The 26,342-nt window shown below is 44.1% G+C and overlaps 1 protein-coding gene across 1 annotated transcript; it reads left to right on the top strand.

Moving 5' to 3' along the window:
* Positions 1 to 12,706: 12,706 nt before the first annotated feature.
* Positions 12,707 to 25,360, top strand: ITIH5 (inter-alpha-trypsin inhibitor heavy chain family, member 5; the record flags this gene model as incomplete). Its single annotated transcript, XM_009864794.1, has 7 exons — positions 12,707 to 12,878; positions 15,408 to 15,717; positions 18,338 to 18,876; positions 19,258 to 19,308; positions 20,365 to 20,481; positions 23,176 to 23,553; positions 24,879 to 25,360. Coding segments are annotated over 7 exons (1,866 nt in total), but the record flags the coding sequence as incomplete, so codon positions are not given.
* Positions 25,361 to 26,342: the final 982 nt, after the last annotated feature.

Consider the following 26,342-nt stretch of genomic DNA (forward strand, 5'->3'; position numbering starts at 1 on the left):
CAGTGATGCAGCGCCGAACCGGGGAGATTAAGACTCTGAAGGTGTGAGCTGTGCGAGTAGTGCCTTGGGTCAACAGATTAACCTTGTCCTATGAAAGCTTTTATTATTCTCCTGACCCTATTAGTGTTTCCTTTTTATAAATTTACTAGAAAAAAAACATGGCCATGGATTAACCCTTGAAGGCCATAGCCTAACCAGATCCTAGTGCTAAACACACATGAACCTCTGGCTGATTAGCCACAAATAGGCACCTCTCGGCACTGGTGAGGCTGCACCTCAAATCCTGGGTTCAGTTTTGAGCCCCTCAGGGCAAGAAAGACATTGAGGTGCTGGAGCGTGTCCAGAGAAAGGCAACAAAGCTGGTGAAGAGTCTGGAGAACAGGTCTTACAAGGAACAGCTGGGGGAACTGGAGTTGTTTAATCTGGAGAAAGGGAGGCTGAGGAGAGACCCTATCACTCTCTATAACTCCCTGAAAGGAGGTTGTAGCAAGGTGGGGATTGGTCTCTTCTCCCAAGTCTTAATAGGACAAGAGGAAATGGCCTCAAGTTGTACTAGGGGAGGTTTAGACTGGATATTAGAAAACATTCCTTCACCAAAAGTGTTGTTAAGCATTGGAAGAGGATGCCAGTGAAGCAGTTGAGTCGCTGACTCTGGAGGTATTTGTAAAAGATGTGTAGCTCTGGCGCTCAGGGATATGGTTTAGTGGTGCACATGGTAGCGCTAGGTTAATAGTTGGACTTGACGAACTTCAAGGTCTCATTCAACTTACTTAAATATACAATGATTTTATAATTCTATAGTTCTAAGTATCTAGCCAGAACCTTTGTTGAAGGTGTACCCAATTTTTTGCCCTGTTATCTCAGTTACACTCTTTTTTATGGACAACGACTGGTAAGTTATGGAGAAGTGCTATGTGCAGGAAGCCTTTCTGTGACTTCAACAACTTCAGAAAATGGAGCTTCATGGAATTATGACCTAAATCATGAACCTCCCCACAGATTACTCAACAGAATACCAGAATCTAGGACTGGCTGAATAACATGTTTCTTTTGGTGCATTAAGAAAATATGATCACTTACAGCCATGACCCATGTCTGCTCAGTGGCCTTTTTACCCAGTTGTTGTTATAAAGGTATTTGTTAAATTGCAGACACGTCCCCTGGTGGCAGTATACGTCTGAGCAGAGGAAATGCCTCCTTTTCTTCTTTTCTCCCAAACTCTTGCAGCTGTGGTGATCTATGGTGGTGTGTAGAGAGCTGGGAATTCCCATGGAACTGCCTTTCCTCATTTCTCTCTACTGAGTCACGTGCAAGGTCAGCTAAAAATACAGCCAGCACTTGCAGAGTGCTCTTGCAGGTCAGCTGTGGTAACTACGACAAAGGGCAGTTTTGAGGATTGTATAAGCACAGATGAGACATTAGCTGTGCATCCTTTTCTGTAGTAGCTCAAAGAAGTTTTGTACTCTTCCCTCAACTGCTTCCATGTAGTTAATGACACAGTAGCTCAAAGAGGGTCAGGATTTCATGCATCCTGAAGTTCCCACAATCTTATTGTGAGTCTTCTTTTCCTCTCCCAAGGTTTTCCTTTTCATACATAAACTTTTATCTCTTTTTGCCATCTCTTTCTTCCTAAGATATCTCAGCCTTGGAAGCAAGAAGATGTGTCCAGATCTAGTTGTGAACACTTCTAGTGAGTCTGGTTGATCAGCTTAAATCAAATCATTAAGACCCTTGAGACATTTCCCTCCCATCACTGAGATCTATATTAGCTTTGTGGGGAAGATCAGCAAATATTTCTCCTGCAATTTTCATAGCCTCTGAACTCTGTTTATATCTGGAAAACTCAAATGTGTTACAGCAGTCTATCTCCATTGGGGATCTGTGCCTTTGTGACATTCACCTTCTAGCACTGGCAGCAAGATAAAAATCAGGAAAACTCTTGAGCATCATGTTGAAATTTTTTTCATGTATTCAAGACTTTGCACGTCATTACTGCTGTCCCCCGGCAAGAAAAATGTTGGTTTTGCCCTCATGAGCTTGTTCCTTCATTTGCAAAAACACAGTAAGCTCTGTGTGGAATAGATGCTTTCAACAGGAGCCAGAAGAGCCTGGGGAACAGGTTATATCTTCAAGAGAAGCAAAATGATTTGCCCTTTGAGCATATAAATATTTTTATGGTACCTTTGGCCAGGTAGAGGGGGACACAGCAGTTTTACATTGGTATAACAAGGAGAAGGCAGAGTCAGTTACAGGTTAACGACCTCGTGATTACCATGTTTATCCCCAACTTCACTAAACATAGTGAAAAAGGACCTTTGTCAGCCTGCAGTTCAGTGTTACAGAATAAGCATGTTCCAAGCTATGGATGTGTCCACAAAAGGATGGATTTGCAGATGTTTTGCAGACATGCGGTAAAATGTAGTTGTTTCAATCACAGATTCATTTCACCTTACCTTTCCCACAGGCAATAAATGCCCACACACTCAGTTAAACAGTTGGCTACACCACAAGCCTGGCAACTTGTTACTGGTAGTGTGCCAGACTGCAATTTTCTTTGAGGTTAATTGCTCTAGGAGGAACTCAACTGAAACTGGGACCTGCTGCGTATTTGTAAGTGCTTCAGTTTATTTTCCTGCATCCATCCAAGGGACACCGTCGGTAGCCTTGATCTGCGACCCACGCTGTCTGAGCCCTTCTGAGGGCCCAAGTGCCTTATATACACATATCCCTCAGCACACAGGCTCCCTCTGAGTGCTGCCAGGGTGGTGAGAGAGGAGACAAGCACCTGAATGCTCCATGATGTTCTCACTCCAAACTCCATTAACTTCTGCCGGTTGCTGCAGAGCTGGCTGCAGGCCTGTTGACTGCTAGTCCAGAATTATGGCTGCTGCCCAGAAGAGCTACCTTAAATTGCCAGGGGACTTTGGAAAAATATGCTAGTTCTAATTACAGCCTTTTGTGAGTTTAAGGCTACTGTGAAGAGGAAAGGTTTGTCAGCTTTTCCATTTCTGTTGGAAAACAACAGCCTGAGTGAATGAAGAGCTGTATGCAGTGTCTCCAGCACCGAGAACTTTATGCAGCTGCCTCCTACGTGGGAATTCACAGCAGCAGTGTCATCTCAGTCCTCTCTGCAGATGTGAATGCAGAATACACGAACTACCAACAGTAACTAAGATGTGAGCTCCACGTAGACCTTAATTGCCCAGCTTCCAAGAAAGATCGAAATACCTATCATGCAGTGAAATAATCTGTCTTCCCCAATGGCTAAAATTTATAAATAATGACGAAGTCGTATCAAGAAACAACTAAGCTTCAAAACAAGATGCCCTCAGATATTGAGGACAGGGAGCATCTGCTTCTGGTCTCAGGACTATCAGCCAACATTCCCCCAGACAATTTGCTCCATGCTGAGGCAGTAGAAGTAGAGACAGAATTTCTCAGGAACACCTCAGCTCACCTATAAATTGCAAATCCTTTAATTGGGCTCAAAGTAAATAGGATGTGAACAAAAGTGCAGAATTTGGCATGGAAATGCTGCTGAAGCTTCAGCTGAAATCTTGTAAAGATACTGTTTTCTCCTAAGGCTTTCCATGGGACCTTTGCTGAATTCATCAAAGGATAAACTGAAAACAGCTGCTACTGAAGTGGCAGGCACAGCCTAGTGATCTCCAGACAAGTCCATAATGAAAAGTAAGGGCCTAAATCAAACTGGGAGGTCAGTCCACAGCACTTAAGGTCTATGACTGTGCATAGCTGAGACAGAACAGCACAGCTCTTGGTCTGAGACTGGACTGGGGTTGAATGGGGTTAAATGGGCACGATGGTGGCTGAAAGTCACAAGTGGGGCTGGTCAGAAGCATTAAAATCTATTAATAGGCTCAGTGTCCTGGCATACATGTGTAAGTCTGTGAAATTATGTATCTGGATTTCCTTAATAGTTCTTTCCAAGCTAGAACTGTGTTTTCCCGGTTGCTGGAGAGATACCTGGAAGCCAGACCTGGCTTCTATTCATGTTTTCATCATGAGTTTATGTAGGTTATTTTCTTTGTCTGTGCTTGTCTCTTTGCAGAGACTTGTCTGTTTAGCTGGCAAACTCGTGGCTGGGCTTTTGGCTGTATGAGATCCCCCAAGTCTAAAAGACACTTGATCTTTGCCAAGACTTAAGTTATTAGTCTAACACTGCTTGCAACAACACTGCTATTTCCAAGTAAATACCCCTTCACCCTAATGTGGGGTGTGTACTACACGTTGCTCAACTGGGACAGTCTCCTTCTAACTGTGAAGAGCAGTTGAAGTTTGGAATGTGCAGTAGGGAGTGGGGATCCTGGAGCTGGACATGCTGACGAGATTTGGAAATGAGGAAAATTGGAAGGAGGGCAGGTGTTGGAGGACTGTGAGGGCCCTGTGGTAGAGTCTCAAGTGGAAAACCAGGCATGTTTGCTGTTTTTTTAAAGAACAATTTAGTACTCTTCTATGGCTTAATGCTAACCCTGAGCAAAAGTCCTGTGTCTCTGCTCCAACCAACCAACCGTCATCACCATCCCTCAGTCACTAGAGGTGAAGATGGCAAAGTTGCACTTAAAGGTAAGAAGTATCACAGTTCAAGGGAAAAGGGCCAGGGTTATGAGAGGAGGTGGCTACAGAGTCACAGCCTCTGCAGGGGGTAACAGATACTTCATCTCTGTTGAAGTACAGCACTCCTTTTCTTGTCACAATCTCTTCTTAGTGGAATGGCACAGACCTTTTCTCCATGGAGATGAAACATCTTTCTGTGAAGGGAAAATTCATCTCTCCTAGTGGGTTACATGCACAGGTAGGGTGTTCTGAGAAGGGACTAGAAAGCTTCAGACCTGCCAGGCTCCCAGCTGCTGAGGCACCCACTCTGAGACAGTGAATACACGATGAAGAATGGAGGCTAATCAACACATAAAGCATAACGACCTGTGTCTCAGCCCAACTCCTGCTGCATAACGTAGCAGGTACTGATTGCTGAAATCAAGGGGATGTGCTGTGGGCAGCCTCTTGGACAGCTTTTGCCAGCACTGCGTCAGCAGCTGATCTATGTGACAGAACCGAAGTCCCACGTTGCTGTAACAGTTTTCAAGTGCTGGGACTAACTCTGTCTTCCGAGGATGGTCAGAAGGAGAGATGTCAAGCTCTGCACTGAGGGCATGGGGTAATTTTTCTCTGGTGATGACCTTTTTGCTGCTAGCTCCATGGAAATTGTTTGTCATGCTGACAGGATGGGGCTTTGAGCATCTGACTGGCATGTTATGGGATGTGATCCCAGTTAAAATGAGCTAAGCACAAGACGAGAATGTGGCCTTCACACACTGCTTTGTCAGTCTGGCTGGTTGCCCAGGTAGCCCAGTTGTTTCCAGTGGGGTTTAGGCACTGTGGGTCAGCCTTTAAACTTTTACATTTGACTTACTGTACAGAAGCATTTACTGCTCCAAACTGCACTGTTGATAAGGGCTTGAAGTAATGATGCTTGGTGCTGATAAGAACTTGCCTCTTTAAATCTTCATACAGGCATTTATTTATATTGTCAACACTGCAGTAAAACTGCAAAGACTGAGCATCTACTCTGCCATCTGGGCACATGGAACTCCAGTTCCTGAGAAATCAGATCATCTTGCAGTCTTTTATGTATTCATCCTTACCATGCTGTTAGGTGCTAGAGAAGTAAGTTACTCCAAATGATAGCTAAACTTGTCCATGTACTTGAAGACAGCTTTATCTTCCACTGAGCAGAAATCCAGTGCTTAAACGCCCTGGATGAATGTGGAGCTAAGTAATTTACTCAATGTTAAGTAGAAAATTCAGTTTCAGAAAAGGCAACAGAAACAGGAGTTCTAAATGATGGAGTATTTCTTTTGCAGATTGGGAACCTACAAAGCAACTTTTTCCAAGGCCATATAGGGAGTCAGCAATGTCCAAGTTGCTAGCAAGGGATCAATGATGTTCAGGCGCGAGAGACTGGACCATGGGCTGAAGACAAATCTTTATTGTCCAGAGCTCTACAACCATAATCCCTCCCGTCAGAGGCCAGTGCTGGTGTAAAACAAAATGCTTGTTGTCCAGAATTGTGGAGGAGTTTTCCTTGGTTATGTGATCAGTGTCTGCCAGGAAGAAAGCACAAAGATACATTGACAGGGAGAGGGCTAGTGGCAGTCACTGAACTGCGCAACCTCCCTGCAGAGGAAGAAAGGGCGAATTGTGCTCCCCAAGAGGCGGGTGGAGGAAGATATAAAAAGTGCAAGGGTACGCTTTCTGGGTTAAACCCCGTATTTGGTACAACAGTTGCTGGTGCTGGCAATCGGCATGTGATATGCGGGCAGAAACGAAATCGGGAAAGCAAAACTCACCAGATGTGGCTTCAGACCTCGGCAGGAATGACACTGCCCAAACCTTTGCTCTCTCTGTACCTCAGCTCCTCCCTGCCAAAGGGCAGTGCTGCTCACACCGCCTTTCCCTTGGCTACTGGATCCCAAACCAAGGCTATGGTATTACCTTGTCTGACCTCAGTAGCAGCATTTCAGGTGTGACTTTGACACTAGCTGTTCCTTAAGTCACAGTATAAATGTCTCTGACAGACTACGGGAAGGTTTGACCAGATATGGCTGTTGTAGCTTGGAGAAGCAGCTCCGGACCTTCATATCAGCTACCTGTCCATGTTTGGAAAGGGAAAGATATGAACCAAAGCATAGAGAGTATTGAAGGGGAGAGGGGGAGCTATTCTGATTTTTAATCTCCACACTTCCTTGCAGTGTTTTACCAAACAACATACTTGCTTGTATTTTTCTCCTTCTCACTGTGGGAGGTGTAGTTTCTGAGCCCATCTCTGCACTGTTGCACTCTGGGACAAGTTACTGGACAGAACTATGGGTTCTGAATTCTCTTTGTGCCTTAGCTCCTTTCTTGCCAAATATGGTCTCTCACAGGTGATCTGGAAGGATAAAGTAAAGGCTACTGAAATTTTGCTTTCTAGTTGTGGCATCCTTCAGCATATAGTTGTGGATGTTCCCATGCCTGCTATCTGCAAACTGTTCTCGTGCATCTCTTTCAGCCAATAGGCGCTGCTTTTCAAATCCTTTGGTTGTGGAGCCTTTCCTCTTTGCTGACCACGTTCTTTGGACTGACTGATCTCAAGGCCACGCAGTTCCCTGCTGGCTGAAGCTGGCAAGGGTCTGTGTATTGCTGGTGCTGAGGCTGTTGTGAGGGCAGACAACAGCTGTATCTGGGTGTGCAGGGTGCAGCCAAGGATTGCCCAGTGATCTCAGAGGCACTGGTGGGGTGGGTGCTGGGAGAGCTCCCTCTGCATCTGGAAGCTGTTTCCAAGAAGGGCTGAGTTACCTTGCAGTGCTGCAGAGACCCACTATCCATACAGAATTGGATACAGCATGAACTGAAAGTCTTTTTATTCCTTTTTTAACTTTTGTTTTATGGGCTGGCATGAAGCTTGCACAGAGGATGTGGGCCTAGGAGGAGGCACTTACAAGTGCTCCTAGGCAATGGAAAGTGTGAATACGTGGGCTTGGGACATGCATTAAAATGAGATGCTTGAATTCCCCTCTTGCTTCATAGCATGGCTAATGTCTGGCAATGCCACGGCATCTAACAACCACACATTGTCTCACTTCGAACTGCACAGCTTTCAGGGTAGCCAGGCTTTGCCCTCACCCTGCTGCTCAAACAACCAAGAGACTGTGGGAGAAATGTCATCGGGACTCAGATTCCTCCTAAAAGGTGCACAGATGGTCTGACATCATCCCAGATGTCTCTGAGGCAGCTCTTTGACCCACGACAGGGCTGAAGGCTTCCAGCTCTCCCACAAGAGTGTGTCTCTTCCCATGCTTTGCTCCACCAGTGTTTAAGCAAAGTGAGGTCTGTCAGAGCTAGCCACAAGGGCTGGGTACAAAGGTGACAATTCACAGCTGGACCAGAGTGCATCTGAGGGAATTCTCCTCTTTCTGCTGTTGCTGGGGGTCTTGCAGCCCTGAATCATCTTGACCATGATGCAGGGCCCTTAGCAAGCAACAAAAACAAAAGCATCAGTTGTGTCATTTGTCCAGGTTTGGTGTGGAGCTCACAACAAGGACCGGAGAAGTGGCTGGGAACTGGCTTGTCTCTGACCTTGTAGGCTTGAGAAGATGCTATTTGCACGTTGGTCATTTAGACAGTGTGAGCCCTTCTTCATCTTCTTATGATTTCTAAAGAACAGAGATAAACTGTGATCGCTCCCTAGCAGCCACAGTCATCCCACTTGCCCTCAACTATAGACCATGACTCTTTTGCTCCAGATTTGTGCAGTCAGGCTCCAGGGAGTAGTCCTGGAGGTGGCTGTTTCAAGCCTTATGTTCCAGCTGTGCTGACAGCTCATTCACCAGCTCAGCTTCTTGACTGGAGTGGCAGTTCAATCTCCACCTTTCAGCTCAATTTCATCTATGCTAATCTGAGGGAAACAGAGGAATCTTCCTCCACTGAGCTATCCTCTTTTAAACCCTCATTTAAAACTTGTCTCTGACAGCTATAAACCATTCCCAGCTGGCAAAAATGGATTTATTTTCCAGCTGCTCTGTATTGCTACTTCCTGACATCCTCTTCTTCAATCCTTGCTCCACCCTCCACACAAAAATGTTGGGAGAAGAGTTTCACCTTACGGCAGAGAACACAAGGGCACCGGACCCATAAACTGGACTTCTCAGCTTGAGTGGGTTAGATCTGTGCCCAGCTTACCCTCAAAATGAATGTCATATGCACAGTGGTGGAGAAACGATCCGGTCCTCACCGGGGAAGAAATGGTTAATATTCTGCCTTGCAAGAGAGCATCTTTGGCACAAGTTTCACTGCAATGACTCACTGGGGCCAGGCGGGGAGTGGAAGTGCAAAGACCCCATCGACAACAAAGCAGCTTGGGAATCCCACGACAGCCTCAGCCCTTGGCTCCCCGGAGCCAGGAGAAGTTCCAGCTGTGGCCTTACAAGGCCAGAAGAAAAACCTGCTGCTGTGTCCCAGCTGCCAGACACTCTCTGCACGAAGAGCTTTGCAAATCCTTGCCTGGGGGCTGGTGGTGGCTGGAGGAGAAGGCTGGGCACCAAGAGCACTCAGTCATAGTTGCATACATAAGGATTTCAAGCAGCACACTTTTTCCGAGATATTCTCCTTCTTTAAAGCTGATTTTGGTTGCCAGCTCCTGAATCATATCCATCCCTCCAGAGGGAAGTCACGTCTCTCTCGCAGACTATTTATGGGTGAAGAATATCAGTAGCAAAGTGTGTGTTGCCACCCCGTGAGGACTGCAGTCCTTAGGATAAGCCTGGAGGTTCTTATCAGTTTGGAGGAAAGATGGAAACACATAGGATGAGCCAGGCAATTCAAAGCACTCTGAGAGAGATGGAGAGACAGTTCAGCTCCTTTTGACTCCAGTAGGCACTCTAATGTTCAGGACCGGGCAGGATTAAGTCTTGAGGTGAGTCCCACCTTCTCTATAACTGAACTGCTCGGTCTTTTGGAGGTAATGCTGGGAGATAGGCACTTCCAGACGATGACTCAGCCCATCCTAAACCTTATCCAAAACAGATGGGATGGATTACTCTCTGGAGGTGTCTTCCCCTGCCTAGAGAGGGATTAGATGCAGTGCCCAGCTTTCTGATGACAGTGTTAGGAAAGCTAATCCCACCCTTCATTTTTGCTGAGGATGACGTAAAAGCTACATGAAAACGAACCGTAGAGCTTCGCTTCTTCTGTTTGCTTTGGAGCCAAACCATGTGCACACACGCACACTTGTACATACGTTTGTGTGTGTATCTATATATACACATATATTACATAAATTGAAAGGATTTTTACTGAAGTTGCAGAGGCAAGCACGTGATAGAGATGCCAGGATCTAGGCTGTCTGTCCATGTGGATTAGAATATGACAGAACAGTTTCCTGGGAAAAACTGACTCAAACTCCATGGAAGTGACTTAACTGTGACAAAAATAAGGTACAAAAAGGATAAAGAGAATCAAGGAAGGGGAGAGACAGATGGTCCCAGCCCCACATTGGCCCCTTTGTGAGGGTGTGGGGAAGTGCTGTGTTTTCTTGGGAAATCTGCTTCAGATCCCTCCTGAATCCTTCTGCAATTTAGCTTGGATGCTGTGTACAACAAACTACACTGTTGCTCTGTGTTGCTTCACCTTTTCCTTTTCTTCTGGCTGAACAACAGCAAGAATGTCAAAAAGAATTTATGAACACACTGGATGTGAGACACCATCTCTCCACGAGAAGGCCACAGCAAGATTATTTTTCTTCTTGTCCTGTTCTCAGAAATAACAGAGCTATCTGGGCCCAATAAACCCCTCTGAGAAAAGTGCGGTTTGACAAAATTGCAAAAAACTCAAAAGAGGGTTTTTGTGATGGGAAAGGTCAAATGGTGTTAATTATAATCAAAGCTATAATTTGAACAATCAGATTTGGTGAGTTTTGCTCCAAATCATTGTTTCTAGGCATCTCTGTTTCTCTCCCTGGCCTCCCCTGATGGGGGGGTTGGAGGAGGGATGTTGCACACAGGGAGCTGTTGTGATCTCACTGCTTCTTGCTTTAACATCCTGACCCACGTTTCCTTCAGCAGAGATGGCCATGAAAGCCCACCTGATCACACTCACTCAGGATAGAAACTTCTCTGTTTTCATTCTCTGCTTATTTTGATCCTTTTTTTTAAGAGAAAAATGCAAGGACCACTCTTGTTATCATAGAATAAATCCATGAGTCCTTTTCTCCACTTTGGGATTGCTGCTTTGCCCTTCTATGCATGGACGAGAGATGATTTGATCTACTGGATTGAGAACTGCAAACTCCAAGTTTTGGAAAGCTCTCCATTTGTGGCCTTGACATCATTATGAAAAGTCCATGCCTTTGTTTTCAGTTCTGTAAAATGGGACTGTGAATGTTTGAGTGTCCCTCTGCAGGGTGGTGTCACGTGTTATCAGATGCATTTTTAAAATACAAAGGCTATTGTAAAAGAGGAGGTGAAAGAGCATAAAACGTTCCCTTCCTTTTCAAATAACTGCTAGTTAGCTTGTCTTAACAAGCTCTTTGTGGACTAGTATACTGAAGAGAAAACTTTAATATTTGGGCAAGCATTTAACTTCTTGAAGGTTTATTTTGTGCACATCATTAGGTGAATGTAGTGGGATTTTCCCCTTCTCTTCTGAAAGAGTATCTTCCACCAGCATTGGATTTAGTATTCTTATATATGAAATGTTCCTAAAATGCATGCTGGTGAGACCTGGAGCAATGTTCCAGCTAAGGAATGGAGGGATGAATCCTGTGATCCCTACAGGAGACAGAAACAAGCACTGAGGGACTCCAGACCTGGTTCCAAAATGTTTGAAGCTCTGAGAAATATTCCCCTGAACTTCAGAGGGACTAGAAGCCAAGTCACCAGTTGGGAGGATTGGAGATCCCACTGCGGTGGGTAATTTGTTTGCAGTTGCATCATTGCATCATCAGCTTTGATGCAGAATCCAGAGGGATATTGATGACATGGCTCGTTCAGTCCTTTAAGCTCCTTTCCAAACTGTCTTTGCATAGCAACATCAGGCCTAGAAATAGGAGGTTTCCAGCACTGCTGATTACCTTTGTATTTCTTTCTAAATAAGCCTTTACATATTTCCTTGCCAGGCATGAGAGAAACCTTTAAATGCTGATGAATTCACCCTGCATAGCTTTCCTTGGAATCTGAAAGGCTTAATGATGGCCAAGAAGGGGCCAAGTTGACAGACTGCTGATCCCTCTACTTATAGATATTGCCTTGTATTCCTCTCATGTGTTTTGCATTCTAATTTAGGGTACGTTTGCATGGACAGAGGGTGTTTTTGGGCATCTTCTCTTGGCTGGTCTTACTAAGCTGAAGCTTGTCTCCATGTGAACAAAGCTGCATGGCTGCTAAATCAAAGTTGGTCACACTGGGGAGAGCTGGACACGTCTGCTGTCTTCCTGTTAGCTAATTCCTTAGTGGTCTGTCTTTCCCATCACCCAGGAACCTTAACCTCTCCTTATGAATTCTTCTTGTTACCAGCTTTCCTAGGTAAAAAAAACTGACTAGCAGGTAGAATCTGCAATGACTAGTCAGGGCTTCTTTTTATATCTTATTAATTTTAACATATCAGTTTAAACACTTGTTCATTGCTGGAACTATTTATTAGAGTACGCATATACTAATTGTTATCCTAATTATGAATAGAGCACGTGCATCCTTCACATATTCAGAGGTATTTCAACTTCTAAGTAACCTTTTTACCTATATGCCACTTACAGCTTACTGCAGGTCTGGAGGGCTTTACAAGTACTCCACAAAGTTTTTGGTAACAGTAAATGTATTCAGTATCCCCTAGGTCAGAGCATGGTTCTCCAAGTCACTGGGAGCTTTTATCCTAATTGTCATGCACTGTTTTTAAGCTTAGTTAGGTCTAGACGTGCATGTCAAGTCTTTGCAAGATCTTTTGAGCAAGAGTTGTTCTTTCATCTTATATTTGCATAACACCTGGCACCAGAGAGACAAGGCCTTGAGACAGGAAATGACATCTCAATTTTCTTCATAAGCCAAACTGGCAGTGTCAAAATATCTATAAGATCAGTAAACATCTTAAGAATTAAGTTGTTGCCCACTAAAGCAGTGACAGTTCTGCTACTGTTCTCTTTCTCTTCTCTTTCTAGACCAAAGAAGCTCTCTTCACAATTCTCCAGGACCTAAGGCCTGAAGACCACTTCAATATCATTGGCTTTTCCAACCGAATAAAAGTCTGGCAGCAGGACCAGCTGGTGCCAGTCACTCCAAATAATATAAGAGATGCCAAAAAGTACATTCATAACATGTCGCCTACTGGAGGTATGGTCCAGAGATATGAATGAGATTAATTTTGCTATCCGATTAACTACACCAGAATGGGGAGTGTTGAATGTCATCCAGTAGCATGTAGCAATAAGAAGATACTGAGTCATGGGACAAAGGGAGCTCTTCCCCACCTCCAGTCAGGGTTATGTGACAGAAGGATATGTGCCTCTTATTCAGCATACATAATGAGGAGGTGTCCCCAGTTCTGGTCATATGACCTGATATACTTATTAAAGCCAAGTTGGGCCCATTTTCCCATTTATTTGGTGAAACATTCAGCCTGAGAAAGTTCCCAAGGTTGTTTCTTGAGGAAAAAATACCATATACTGGTGAAGGGCACACAGGGCCAGTAGTTGTGCAGTTTCTGAAAGTCTATGTAAAAGCAGGCACATGGTTTTGTCTTGGCTGGGAACTCCAGGGACAGACAAAATCACAGAATCACAGAATCACAGAATTGTCAAGGCTGGAAAACCCCTTCGAGATCACCAAGTACAGCCTATGACTCAAAACCACCACATCAGCCAGGCCATGGCACTAAGTGCCACATCCAGCCAAATCAGTAGAGTGACCACAGTGTTTCTGCTGTATTCAAAATCACTCTCTGATACTGTTTGCACCCTCTCCGTGAGGAAGGGCTTCCTGAGATCGAACCTAAACCTCCCCTGACGCAGTTTCAGGCCACCCAGTGTGGGCTGTAGGTTTGTCTTCTGCAAGAGCTGCTTCCTCACCTAGTACTATCATCTTCTTGTCTCTGCCAAAGAGCAGATAGAATGACATTTAAGAATTTCTTGTCCTTTTTTACTTGTGCCTTATTGTCAGAGGGGAGGAAAAAGAGAGGAAAGGAGGAGAGGAGAACCCAAAACAGTGGCAGAGTGAAGACATGATTTTGAATTTGATTCAGTGGTCTTCTGTGAGACACTAGCATTAAAAAAACCCCAACAAAACAAGCCACAACATAGTGAGGTTTGTAATCAAATATACTTTGCAGCTGTGCCTGTCCTAGCTGAGCACCCCCCAGGTAAGGAGCAAGCTGCAAAATAACCAATGCAAATCATTCCCCATGCAAGCAGTCACAGCTGGCTGAAGGTCAAACTGGGCCTTCCCATGGCTGCCCCTGAGCAGTGGCCACTCCTAGCAGAGGAAACTCTGTGATGGAAAAACACAGCAAACAGGATGGTTTGCTATACTGTTTGGATTGTGAGAGGAAGAGTTTAGGAAGAGGTCAAGGGACCTGCCCATATAAACAATTACCAATAGTGGGACTAAACTCAGAGGACAAAGCTTTTTTACTCTCAGAGTACCAAAAGAGATGTGTAGGAACCAGCTGAGTTTGCCCATGAAAGTGTCAGAGAACAAAAGCTAAAGGAAATGCTTAACTCGGGTTCAACAGGGAAGTGCAGTGATTTTCCACTACAGGCTTGCAGTACTTCAGTTTTGGCTAACTCTGCATTCTCCCTATAAAGGTGCTGTTACTTGAGTATCTTCCAGTGAATGTCAATGCACTCAGGTTCACAGATAACACACGTGAAGGACGTGCTGTTCTTACACCTCTGTGTCATACTCACACACCAAAGAAATTGAAACAAAATATTGATGCTAAATATTTGTGCGTGTGACAAAAGGCAGTTTTCAGTGCTCAGTAGCTCTGAGTGGCTGGGTTTGAAATGACACTGTCTACTGCATAAGATGGTTTTCTTTTTTTTCTGGGGAAAAATTTCTTTTGGAAATTTTTGATCTGGTTGGAGAGTATTAGGATATTTAAGTGCAAGGTTTTGGTTCAAGATCATTTTGTGAAAACACTGTCTGAATTTTAAGGACTTTTCAGAAGTCTTAGCCCCTTTCCTAGCACAAGAAATACATGGAACAAGAAGTTGCCTTTACTTATCTTCCTGCTTTTTTTTTTTTTTTCTGAACAAGTAGTAGGTTTGAGTCATTTTCGTGACTATTCTTCTAAAGTACATCTATTTCCTCATTTATTTTCTCTTTTGTCCCTCTCTCCCCAGTTCAGGCCAATTGTTTTGTGAAAACACAATTCTCAGCTAACAAAGCCATTTCTCTTTCCTTTAAACTTTGTTAGCCCTTGGGGTTTGAAGAACAAATCCAACCACTTGTTTTCCCATTTGAGGGCTTCTTTCTCAGACTCTTCAAATCTCATGCCCTTCAGACATACTGAGCAGAACTTGTTTTCCCAGTTCAGATGCCACCTGGGAGAGTCCCTAATTAAATTTAACTGGTTTGGTATCCAGCAGAGGATATGGTATGTGTGGTGAGTCTGCTTACCACGGCTGACTGTCGTACCTTGAGACATTCAGTTTCACGTAACACTGCAATTCGCAGTTCAATTCATAAACTGGTGCTGAGTAATAGAGCTGAACTGAGTCAAAGGGCTAGTGCAACCTCCTGTAGAGAAAAGGAACATCCTGATGTATGGAGGTGTTGTCATTGTACTAAAGCGAGCACAGGAAAACAAATTGTACTGCTCTTGGATGGAGAAATGAACTAATGGTTTTGGTACCTTCCCAGGGACTAATATTAACGGTGCTCTCCAAACTGGTGCAAAGCTGCTAAACGATTACATTGCTCAGAACGACATCGATGCCAGGAGCGTCTCTCTGATCATCTTCCTCACAGACGGGCGTCCCACTGTTGGGGAAACACAGTCATCCAGAATTCTCAGCAACACCAAAGACGCCATCCGTGATAAATTCTGCCTCTTCACCATCGGCATTGGTAATGATGTGGACCACAAGCTTCTGGAGAGGATGGCGCTGGAGAACTGTGGCATGACGAGGCATTTCCAGGAGGATGAGGATGCAGCCAGCCACCTCAAAGGGTTTGTTCTGCTTTTTCTGTGTTTATATCTGCATTGGATCCCCTGGGCAAGGGTGTTGGGAAGGAAAATCATCTAAGGAGACATCACAAGTGCTTCTCTGAGGCTCAGCTGTGGCTGAGAGAAGCAGAATATGCTCAGATACTGAGGATGCCCACCTAGAAATTGTTTTCTTCCTAGCAGACCACTGTACTGGAGTTTCCCAGCCCCTCAGGACAAGGCATTTGCGTACCTAATTCAGGGAGTTGTTTTGAGCATGCACACCTGAAGAGATGGGAGGCATGAGCGCCACCTCTCCACAGGTGAACGGAGGGAAGAAAGGACTCATTGCTCACTTCAAATAGCCAGCAAAACCAGCATGGAGAGGCTCAGAAATGGATATCTCAGTTTGAGGCAGATAATTATTTCTTTAGTTTTTGAAAAAGATAAACCTATACCCAAACTCCAAAATATTTGACTTTGAAAAATATACAAGTCATCCCTAGCATGATCGTGTAGTTGCTTCATTCCCTCATTCCTTGTGACTCAAAGTCCTGACAAGTTTCCTGTAATCCTCCCTATTCAGTAGGACCAGAGAAGATAATCCACTCCGCGATCAGAGAGGTGTAATCCAATGGGATGCCCTAGTGAGAAACAGCAAAAGGATATCTGAGCTCTGTCTAAAATGTCAGGCAGCGTGTCAGTACTTCCAGGCAAAATTGTTTGGCATTCACTTCCAGAACACTGGCATTTTTAACCTCAGAAACCAAAAAGAGACAATCATTGAGGAGAGACCTCTCACCTAGCCAGGTTCTAATTCACCTCGAGTAATGAGACCACGCACCTTCCACTAGAGATTGGCTTCCCGTGGTGGTTATGAGTGAAGAGTGCCATCCTTTCAAAACAGATTTTGTAGATCTATCTGCCACTCTGCTCATGTCATTTGCATTTCAGAACATGCATTTTGGATAGTGAGTGGCATTCTCTGGCTGGCTGATGGAGCTGCAGGAACACCAGCACTGCAAATACTTGTTCAAACACCTCTCTCTGATAAACAGCTCACTGTTTATGAAGCTCAGGGAAGGCAAAACTGTTTGGCATCTGGTGCCAAATTTGTACGAAAAGGCACAATTATTTGCTGGAGGCCAACTCAAATCACTGTGGAGGGAAAATCTACATGGGTGCCAATGTAATTGCTGATTTTTGTGGTCAGTGAGTAGCATTTTTACACAGATTCTTCTTTTCATTGTACTATAAGACAGATTTCCTCCCTCACTCCACTATTTGTTGCACCCTAGGAGTTATTTCACTGAAAGTTCTCAGGTTTAATTCACTCGTGTTTTAAAATTCATCAAGGTCTCTGCATCAAAGACACTGAGTGCTGAGAGAGAGATTAAAATAGAGCCAACCAATTCAGGCTTTGGGTTTCGTTGGCGAGAGAATAAAACAGAAAGTATGACTGTAGCTTTCAGACAATCTGTTTAAGCAGATGTGAAAAATAAATGCAGCCTGAACTAAAAAAGGGCTGAGGCCAGTTCTTTGTTTGTTTACCCAGTTAGACTCAAATGACTTGCCAAGGGATGAGGAGTCTAGCATTTAAATGGGAAATACGGCATTCTTGGAGCAGTTTAGGAATATCCATGAAAAGCACATCGCTGCAGGGAAAAACACAGTACTGGAACCTTGGGTCTTGGTCCTTTGTAAAGGCTCTCTGGCCTGTCCAGTGCAAAGTATTCTCAGAAGTATGGTAGGTTATGTTAGTGAAGCATTATAGGGTTAAACTTTCTGGTTCCATGGAAGCCATTCCTTGCTCCAACAGAAGGTCAGCAACAAGGTAACAGTGCCAGTCCTCCTGTGTTTAGTAGTAAGGATTCCTTCATTCCTTGGAAATGTCCTCATTTATGGCAGCACAGTGAGTTTTTGTTTTTCTTTCTCCTCTGACCCTCAGAAAACCCTGTTCCTGCCTGTCCCACAGTGAACACCCCAAAACGTATCATCTAGGGCTCTTACAGTGATACAGATGCTTTGGTTCAGATACTCCCCAGCTTTGAGGGGCCTAGCATCTTGGTCTTACAGTTTCTGGCTCTGGAATACCATGCGCAATACCACTAGAAAATTGTGTGTACATTTTGAAATAACCAGGTTGCTTTTCATGACCGTGAGAAGCCAAGAATTTACTTTCATTGGACAGGCACACTTAAGTGGTCGCAAAAATCTCCTTGCAGAGCTCTTGAATCATAGTGGAAAGTAGGTGACTGCCAGACTATGCTGGGATGCTTCTGAACATACTCTGTCTAGATGCCTAAGAAAAAACTAAAATGAGGCAGAGAATAATTCTGGTTGCAAGGGACCTCTGGAGGCCATGTAATCCAGCTTTTTGCTCAGAGAAGAGCTAACTTCAAATATAGGTGAGGTTTTTCAGGGTCTTGTCCACTCAAGTTTTAAAAATAGCTAAGGATAGAGAATTCCCAATCTCTCTTGGCCCAGTAGTTAAATTTGGGTCCTGATAGCTCTCACTGCTCCTGAATGTCTTAGGAGACATATTAGATAGTCCAGCTGTGCCCTTGGCCATGTGTAAGTGTAAGAGTGTGAGCATGCACTTGGATGAACCGTATTAATGGTGAGAAATGTGACTTTGTTTAAGGTTCTATGATGAAATAGGAACACCCCTTCTCTCTGACATCCGTGTTGATTACCCTGAAGACAACGTGGAGCAAGTCACCCAGAACTTCTTCCCTAACTACTTCAATGGCTCTGAAATTATAATAGCTGGCAAACTCATCAATCGTACCTCAGATAAGCTCCACGTGGAGGTGACTGCTAGCAACTCCAAGAAGTACATCCTCCTCAAAACAGATGTGGCTATTGACCTGCCAAGAGGTGTCCCTGGCCTGGAAGATGGCAAAGGTGATAAAAATTACATTGAGAGGGCATGGAGTTACCTCACCATCAAGGAGTTGCTTAACTCTCGATTGAAGAGTGATGACAGCCAGGAGAAAGACTATTTGATGGAGAAAGCCAAGTCAATGGCTCTGGCTTACAATTTTGTTACTCCTTTCACTGTTCTGAAGATGAGAGAGGCTGGACTCCATTCAGAACCACCTCAAGGGGAGTTTATTAGCCCTTCTACTGATGGCATTGGTGAGAAGTTGCAGAGCTTGCAGGGACACAAAGCACCGCCAGGTATGAGGCAAAAAATAACCAAGTGGTGGCAAGAAATCTTTTTGCATAGGTAATATCTCAGGGCTGACTTTGGCAACAGGGATGATCTAGCCAAGGAACCAAATGGTGGTAAACAGAAAGCTGAGATTTCTGTATTGATTTTGCTAATTGTGGGCTGGGTAATCTTGAGCAAACCTTTTAGGCACCTGACTACCACACTGGAACCATTTAGTGCTTTATAAAAACTATTGAAGAAGAAATGGTATTCTAAATAAAGTTTAAAGTGGATGCATGTATAGGTTGCATAATCTCACTGAATAATATTTTTGGGAACATTGTTATACTATGGCTCTTTCTTCTGCTCAATAAATAATTATAACAGCCTTCCTTCTCCACTTTTAGGTATACACAGACAGCAAGATAAACAAAGAATTAAACTATCCAAAACTTCAGGTCAGTGCCCGTTTTCATACCTTTAATTATTCAAAATGTTAATGGTTGGTTTACGGCAACGAGTTGCATGCCACGGTGGCATAACCATCCTGATGGACCAGTCAAAATCCTGTTTAGTAGACCTGCAGAGTAGGAAGGAAAACGAAAACAAAACCAAAATACAGCGAGGATCAGTAATGAGAAGAAATGTGAGGAAATAGCAAGGCAGATGATCTGTAACACTTGATCCTCACGTTTCAGAGTTCTGTAGATTAGAGGAGAACAGGACCTACATTCTTTCTGTACTAGATCTAATCTGAAAAAAATTATCAAATAATGTTGCTGAAACATTAAAAGTGCTGTCAAAGAAAAAAAATGAATTCTATAGTGTTCTGCTATTTTCCTGTTGCTTCTGTACCTCTACTTACATTAAACACTGAAGAATAAGCCCAGATCAAGAATTTAGACTTGAATTTCACTGGATAAGGTCAAATTTACCTTAAAAACTAGGGACTTGTCTTATTATTAATAACAGCAACTATCCGGTAGCTGATGATAGGTCAATGTTTGTTGAAAAATTAAGGTCATGAGATTGTTTAAAATGTGCTGTTGACTGCTCCAGTCTGATACTGAGGGCCAGGAAGGTTCAGCATGAGATGTGCCCACACAGCAGCCCTTGGTTCGAGGATATATTTTTCTGCGGTGTGGGGGATGTAACCTCCCAACAGAGTATGGAGGAGTATAAAACACTTGCATGACAATTCCCATAAATCACTGAAATGATATTCCAGGAAGAAATCATCCTGTTTTTCACCTGGACTGCTTTGGGTTTTGAGTTTTCGTTGAAAACCTAACCCTCTTCTGTGAGAAAAACAAAGCAAAATTAAACAAACCTAGTGAAAAACAAAGCAAAACGTGGCATTTCCTGACAAACTTCATCTGACCCTCTAAAAACAACAAACTGGGATGTCTTAGAAAAAAACAGAACATGCTTTGAAGAGCAGTTTTGTTACATACTTGGACACTGCAGTTTTGTGTAAGTCTCTCACGTTTGTCTCTTTTTCCATGTCTTCTCAGCGGATGGAGACCCTCATTTTGTCATTGATTTTCCCTCCAGCAAGTTCTCTGTCTGCTTCAATATTGATGGAGAACCAGGGGACATTCTCCGACTGGTGTCTGATCATAAGGAATCTGGTGAGCAGCCAAGCAAAGCAGTTACTTATGGAGAAAAGATGAAGGGCAAAGCCAACTCTCTAGAAATAAGGCTAAGCACCAAGGTGCTTCAAAGGCAATAAAGTGACAGGAAATTGTAAAAAGTTGTTTTTCTGTCCAGGCAATGGAAAATCGGTGCACACCAGTTATCCAGCTCTAATCATCTGGTTTAGAAGGGAAAGTAAACTGTTTTGCTGTCCTGCAATTTTATCCTAGCTTGTGGGCAAATTCTCAACAAACCTAAGCAAAGAAGAGGTCTGATGACTGTTCCATACACAATTCACCTACAGAAACATTTGTCAACAGAGTAGACCTAACCATAAAGAACTGGCCTTTATGTGTATCCAAACTTTTTCCCAGTTCAGATCTTCATTGACTGGAATCAAGGGAACAGCAATTACATGTAAACACCCAAGAGACTGACTTGAGTGCAGGAGGACCACATTGCACCCCTTCTGTCCAGCTAGCTTGGAAAGCTCAGCTCCTGATCATTAGCCCAGCACGGTCTGAGGGTTGTGTTGCACCAGTGCTACAACAGCCACACCAGCTGAACAAACAGCCACATACACCGCATGCAAGGTTTGCATAAGCCAAGCAACCACCTCTCTATGAGACATTACACAGGGACTCATCTTTCTGGTGCAAAGACAGTGCATTTCATTGATGGTGCAACCTCGTCAGCCCTCTAGTTTCAAAGTCACAATATGCAATTAAATGATTTGGACTTGACAAAATCACTCTGTTATTGGAATTTTACTCTTAGAGTTTCGTTTGCTTGAGGATAGAGCAAAGTACCCAGCCAGGCTAACCAAGCACTCGGGCTGTGTCAGTGAAGAGACTACCAACCTGGTCACCGAGTCATGAGAGCCTTGAGAAAACCCACACGATCCAGGATCTGCTTTTCCCAAGCCAGTCTGATCCTCAGGGGCCCAAACAGTGGTCTGATCCGATCTGGAATTCTAAGCAGGGCAGCTAATAAGCAGATTATGTCCTAGGCAGGGAGACGGTGGGAGGAATGGGTGTCAAAACCAGAGACAATGCACAGACTTGTTTTACAAAGACGACGGATAACCCCACAATGAAGTTTTATGAATTGTGTTCTGTGTGGCAGTGGTCTAGTCTCCATATTTCCATGTTCATGCCTGCCTTAGTGAATAAGGCCCAGTTCCTGGCAATGTTTCCGGTAAACTTCTTTCACAGACTGTTTTTGCTATTGCTTGAAAGCCATTTGTTATGGCTGAAATGCAGAAAGAGCTTTAGGAAAACAGGTTCTGTTTTCTGTAGCACTAACCCATTGAATCTATGAAGACAGAAAGGAGAAACCCCCTTGAAATGATGATCTTTGGAGATATTTCATCTCAGTGTTGATGGCTTGGGGCTAGCTTGGGTTAGAGTCAAGCCTCCTTCTTTATTGCTACTGTCTAGTAGCTGTTCAGAGGCCTGTGGGAAGTGAGATGCTGTCTTACAGACAGTAAGTAACAAAAGTAATTAAAATGACTGGGATTCTTACTGTGGATATCTAGGCTTTATTTGACTTAGTGGCAGCTGCACCTTAGACTGCTTAAATGTGGAGCAAAACTGAGGGCAGTGGGAAAGGCAGCACTGGTGAAGCTGGAAATAAATAACCCAACAGGAGTGCAAGGTTTAGGGTCCTTTTCTGCAGTGACACAGGGAGAACCTGAATTTCTTATACTGCCACCTCAGGAGGTTCGGTACTTCACCTCAGACTGTCGCAGGTCAGGCTATTCCCTCTACAGGTCCTGCTCAGTCTTTAATGTGTTGGCCGAGGTTGTAACCATTACTTTGCAGCTTCCCAGGCTAATTGTCTCCTTAGGAGTCAGGTAGAAAGGGACATCAAACAACAACTGAGATTTTCTGAGACAGCAGCATTCAGACACACCCAGGGCCTCTTCCTAGAAGCTCAGTCACAGAATCACAGAATCAAAGGAGTTGGAAGGGACCTCTAGAGATCATCTAGCCAACCCTCACTGCTAAGATGCGTTTGCTTAGAATACATTACAGAGGATTGCATCCAGATGAGTTTTGAAAGTCTCCAGAGAAGAAGACTCCAAAACATCCCCGGGCAGCCTGTTCCAATGCTTTGTTACCCTCATAGTAAAGAAGCTTTTTTTTTTCCCAGTCCCTGTGCCAGTTGGTGGTATGAGGAAATGCAGGCTTTACAGAAGCTTTTCTTAGTCCTCCAAGATCTGGTATGTTTGCCCAGGTTTTGAGTTATGCATCAATAAACTGGTGATCTAGGTAAATCACACCACAGCTGGACAGGCTACAGCAGCCAGGAAGATAAATATTTGATTCACGTGGCTCAAAATCCCTGGACATCATTGTCTTGATCATAAGTAGGTCTTGGATGCAGCTTAGGAAGTGGCTGTGCTGAGGAGCAGATGATCCTATTCTGTAGCACTGGGTACACAATGTCAGGACTAATGGAGCTGGAGGCACCTGTCTCCAGGCAAGGCCAGTATTTTGGAGCTTGGGTGCTCTGTATTAGCTAATAATTTTTATAACAGACAGGTTATACTGTTTGGAATACTGGAAGGTGAAATAATTGAGCATGAGGTGGCAAATCTGCACGTCCTCTGTTGCAAGGCTTGTATCTTTGAGACAATAGACCTATTGTTGGTTCCAGCTTTCATTTATTGATCATTTTCCTGCAAGGTGTAACTGTGAATGGGAAATTAATCGGAGCTCCTGCACCACCCAACGGCCACAAAAAGCATCGGACTTACTTCAGCACCATCACTATCCTCAGCAATAAGCCAGAGAGATCTTATCTGGAGATCACACCCAAAAGAATCATCCTGGATGATGGGGAAAGACTTCTTCTGTCCTGTGATCGGAGTGCTGTTGTGAGAAGCAACAGCCTCGAGGTGTCCATCTCTGCCAATTCCAACATTACTGTGACGATACGAGACACAATCAGCTTTGTCATCCTCATCCACCATTACAAGAAGCCGGCCCCATATCAGAGGAATCACCTGGGTTTCTACATCTCCAACAGCAAAGGCCTCTCTTCTGACTCCCATGGGCTACTGGGTAGGTAACAGATTCTCATGGTCAAAGCTGTAAAGTGGACAAAAATAATCCTTCCAAACAGTTTTAAAGGACAGAGACAGGAAGCAATGAACAAGGCAGGTGGAGATTAAGTTCCCAGGTAATACTTGTACACCCACTCTCAAACAGCTTCTCTATTGCTAGAATCTCTAACCCCTCTTCCATCTTCTTCTGCATGAGCTATCTCCCACTGTCCTAGCTATGTGGCTGTGCCTTTTTTTCACATTTCCACTGTTTCCATGACTAATCCAGTTGTCATTAGAATACACTTGCTTGATTCTCCCAGTACAGACACAGAAAAAAACCATTCCACAAGAATCCTGAATTAAGCACCGATAAGAGATTCTCAGTCGTCCTAATTCAGAATAACCCAGCTGCTAATGTGCTCTCAGGGACATAGCAAAGGAAGCTCTGAATCTCTTTAGGCAGAGAGGACAGTTGGCTGAGGTCTTGCGGATTCTGAAAGAGAGCTCTAGTCCCAGAGCTAGCACATTGCCAGGCATCATTGGCTTAGCCTTCAAGTACTGCATTTGCACATGTCCAGAGAATTTGTTTTTGCGCGACTGAACTGTTAATACCTGAGCCTGATTGAGATCAAAAGACATTGGTACTTTTTGTGGCCTCTTTCTTTCAAATGTGAAGTGGAAGAAGAGCCATCCCCACATTTGGAGGGCAACTAGGCTTTAGATAGGCTTAGAGAACATCTAGATGGTTGAGTTCTTTCAGCCTAAGAAGTGGTGATATTTATGGACATCTACAGGTGCAGAAATCCAAGATTGAAGCCACAATTTCCACAATGTTCAGGCACCCTCAGGTTATGTGGGAAATGACCCCTCAGGAGGAGGGTTTTTTTTAAGGCCACTCGCATGCACAAATGTCTAAATCCACACTTAGGTTTGGTCTAGAAGAGCTTGCCCCCAAGAAGGCAAGGGAAGAGAATTTGGAGCTTCAGGCCAAGATCCTTTTTCTGCTTGCTGGTGGGCATTGTGTATCTTATTATCCTCTAGTAACTTGTGGCCAGTAGAAGGGAACTTACTATTAGCAGCTCAAAAAACTCTTTAACTAAGCCAATGTATCTTCATGAGTGGATAAAATAAAAAGGGTTTTATTCTACTCTCTCTCTCTATGTTTGTGGGATTTAGAAAAGAATTACAGGATGTAGATTCATCCTGCTATTGTGAGAAGCCTTTTACAAGCCCATATGCAAAGAATCCTCAAAATATGGCTTTTCAAAAAAAAACCCCACAACCAACCAATTTATAAACAGGTACAAAACATCCAGTCATGGACTCTATCTTGCCTTCCAGGTCAGTTCTTGAACTATGAAGTCAAGCTTCTTCAGGAATCCCTAAATACAAGTCATCAGCAGGTTGGTCAGAACCAAACTGAAGCATTAAAGCCAAACTCTACGAACACCCTGAAAGTGAAGGGCCGGCTCGTTCCTGTTGTGTGGAAGCAGAGGAGGATCTACAACGGCCAGCAGGAAGTTGACTGCTGGTTTGCCAAAAACAACGCGGACAAACTGATCGATGGGAGCTATAAAGACTATTTGGCTTCTCATCCTTTTGACACAGGGACCAACTTTGGGACAGTTAACAGCCTTTAAGGCCGATCATAGCAACGCGTTACGGCAGCATGTGTGACAGCGGTTCCCTTCTGACGGCTCTAGAGCTAGGCAACTTATGAATATTTCTTTACTTCTTGGTGCCAAAGAAACCAAGGCTTTTTGCCCTTGGAAATTAGCTGTCTCTCTTTCATGCTAGATGAACGTTGTTCATCAAATTCCTGAAGACAAGGAGGTTGGGGTGGGGGAAGGGTTGAGGACATGGCTAAAGGTGTGATGGGTGCTCTCCCAGTGGGAAGGGAGGGAGAAATGAGCCAGCACTCATGTGGACCAGTGCAGAGAGATGCTGAGCTTAAAATAAACCCACACAGGGATCTGTGCAATACCCTCAGGAGCTGATTTGTCACCCAGTGAGAGGCACGGATGATACAGCACAGTGCCCCTCTAGAGAGACAACTTTGGGTGATACGCCTCACAAAGAAGTGACTTGGAGCACCTGGTCCAACTGTGGTCCCTGGGGAAAGAAGAGGGAGAGAGGAAAGGTGGGTGGATATTCATCTGCAGCGACCCGTTAGCATCAAAGAGGTAACAAATCAAAACCTTAAATCAACAAGCCAGAGAAGGGTATTGCTTTCTTGGCTATTGGGATGAGGTCTGGATTTGCCACTAAGCCTGATGTTCCCTAAACAACTACGGACCCTTAAAACAGTGGTGAAAACCTTCATGTGGCGTATTGCTGTCTCAGTGCACAGGCTGCGTGCTTAAAAAGCACCTCCAGTCTTCAGCAGCAACTGAAGTCGTGCAGGATCCCATTCCGTGAAGCATCTCATTTAAATAACATTGCAGGTTTAGTGGTTTCTTAAGTCTTGACTCCCTCAGAGAGAAGCAAATTTCCACTATGAGTTGTCAACAGACCTACCACCTCCTTGAGCAGAACATCACTTCTGCTCAGCAGAGATTTAAATTCTCTAAAGGGTGATGAAGCAGCACCCACAACAGCTTATGACCCTACAAAGCAGCCTCTTGGATTTGGACTAGACATTTCTAGCTGCTTTTCTAATCAAGGAAGAAGCCTTTATTTACTCCAAATTGTAAAAAAAAAAATTCATTCCAACTTCCGCTGGCTCTTTCTCCTTCCTTACACTGCAAGGAATTTGTACGTAACAGGAATTTGGCAGCAGGAGGTTGCAGAAGGGTCTGCCAGCCA

Source organism: Apaloderma vittatum, unplaced genomic scaffold (assembly GCF_000703405.1).
Source record: "Apaloderma vittatum isolate BGI_N311 unplaced genomic scaffold, ASM70340v1 scaffold142, whole genome shotgun sequence".
Taxonomy (NCBI): Eukaryota; Metazoa; Chordata; class Aves; order Trogoniformes; family Trogonidae; genus Apaloderma; species Apaloderma vittatum.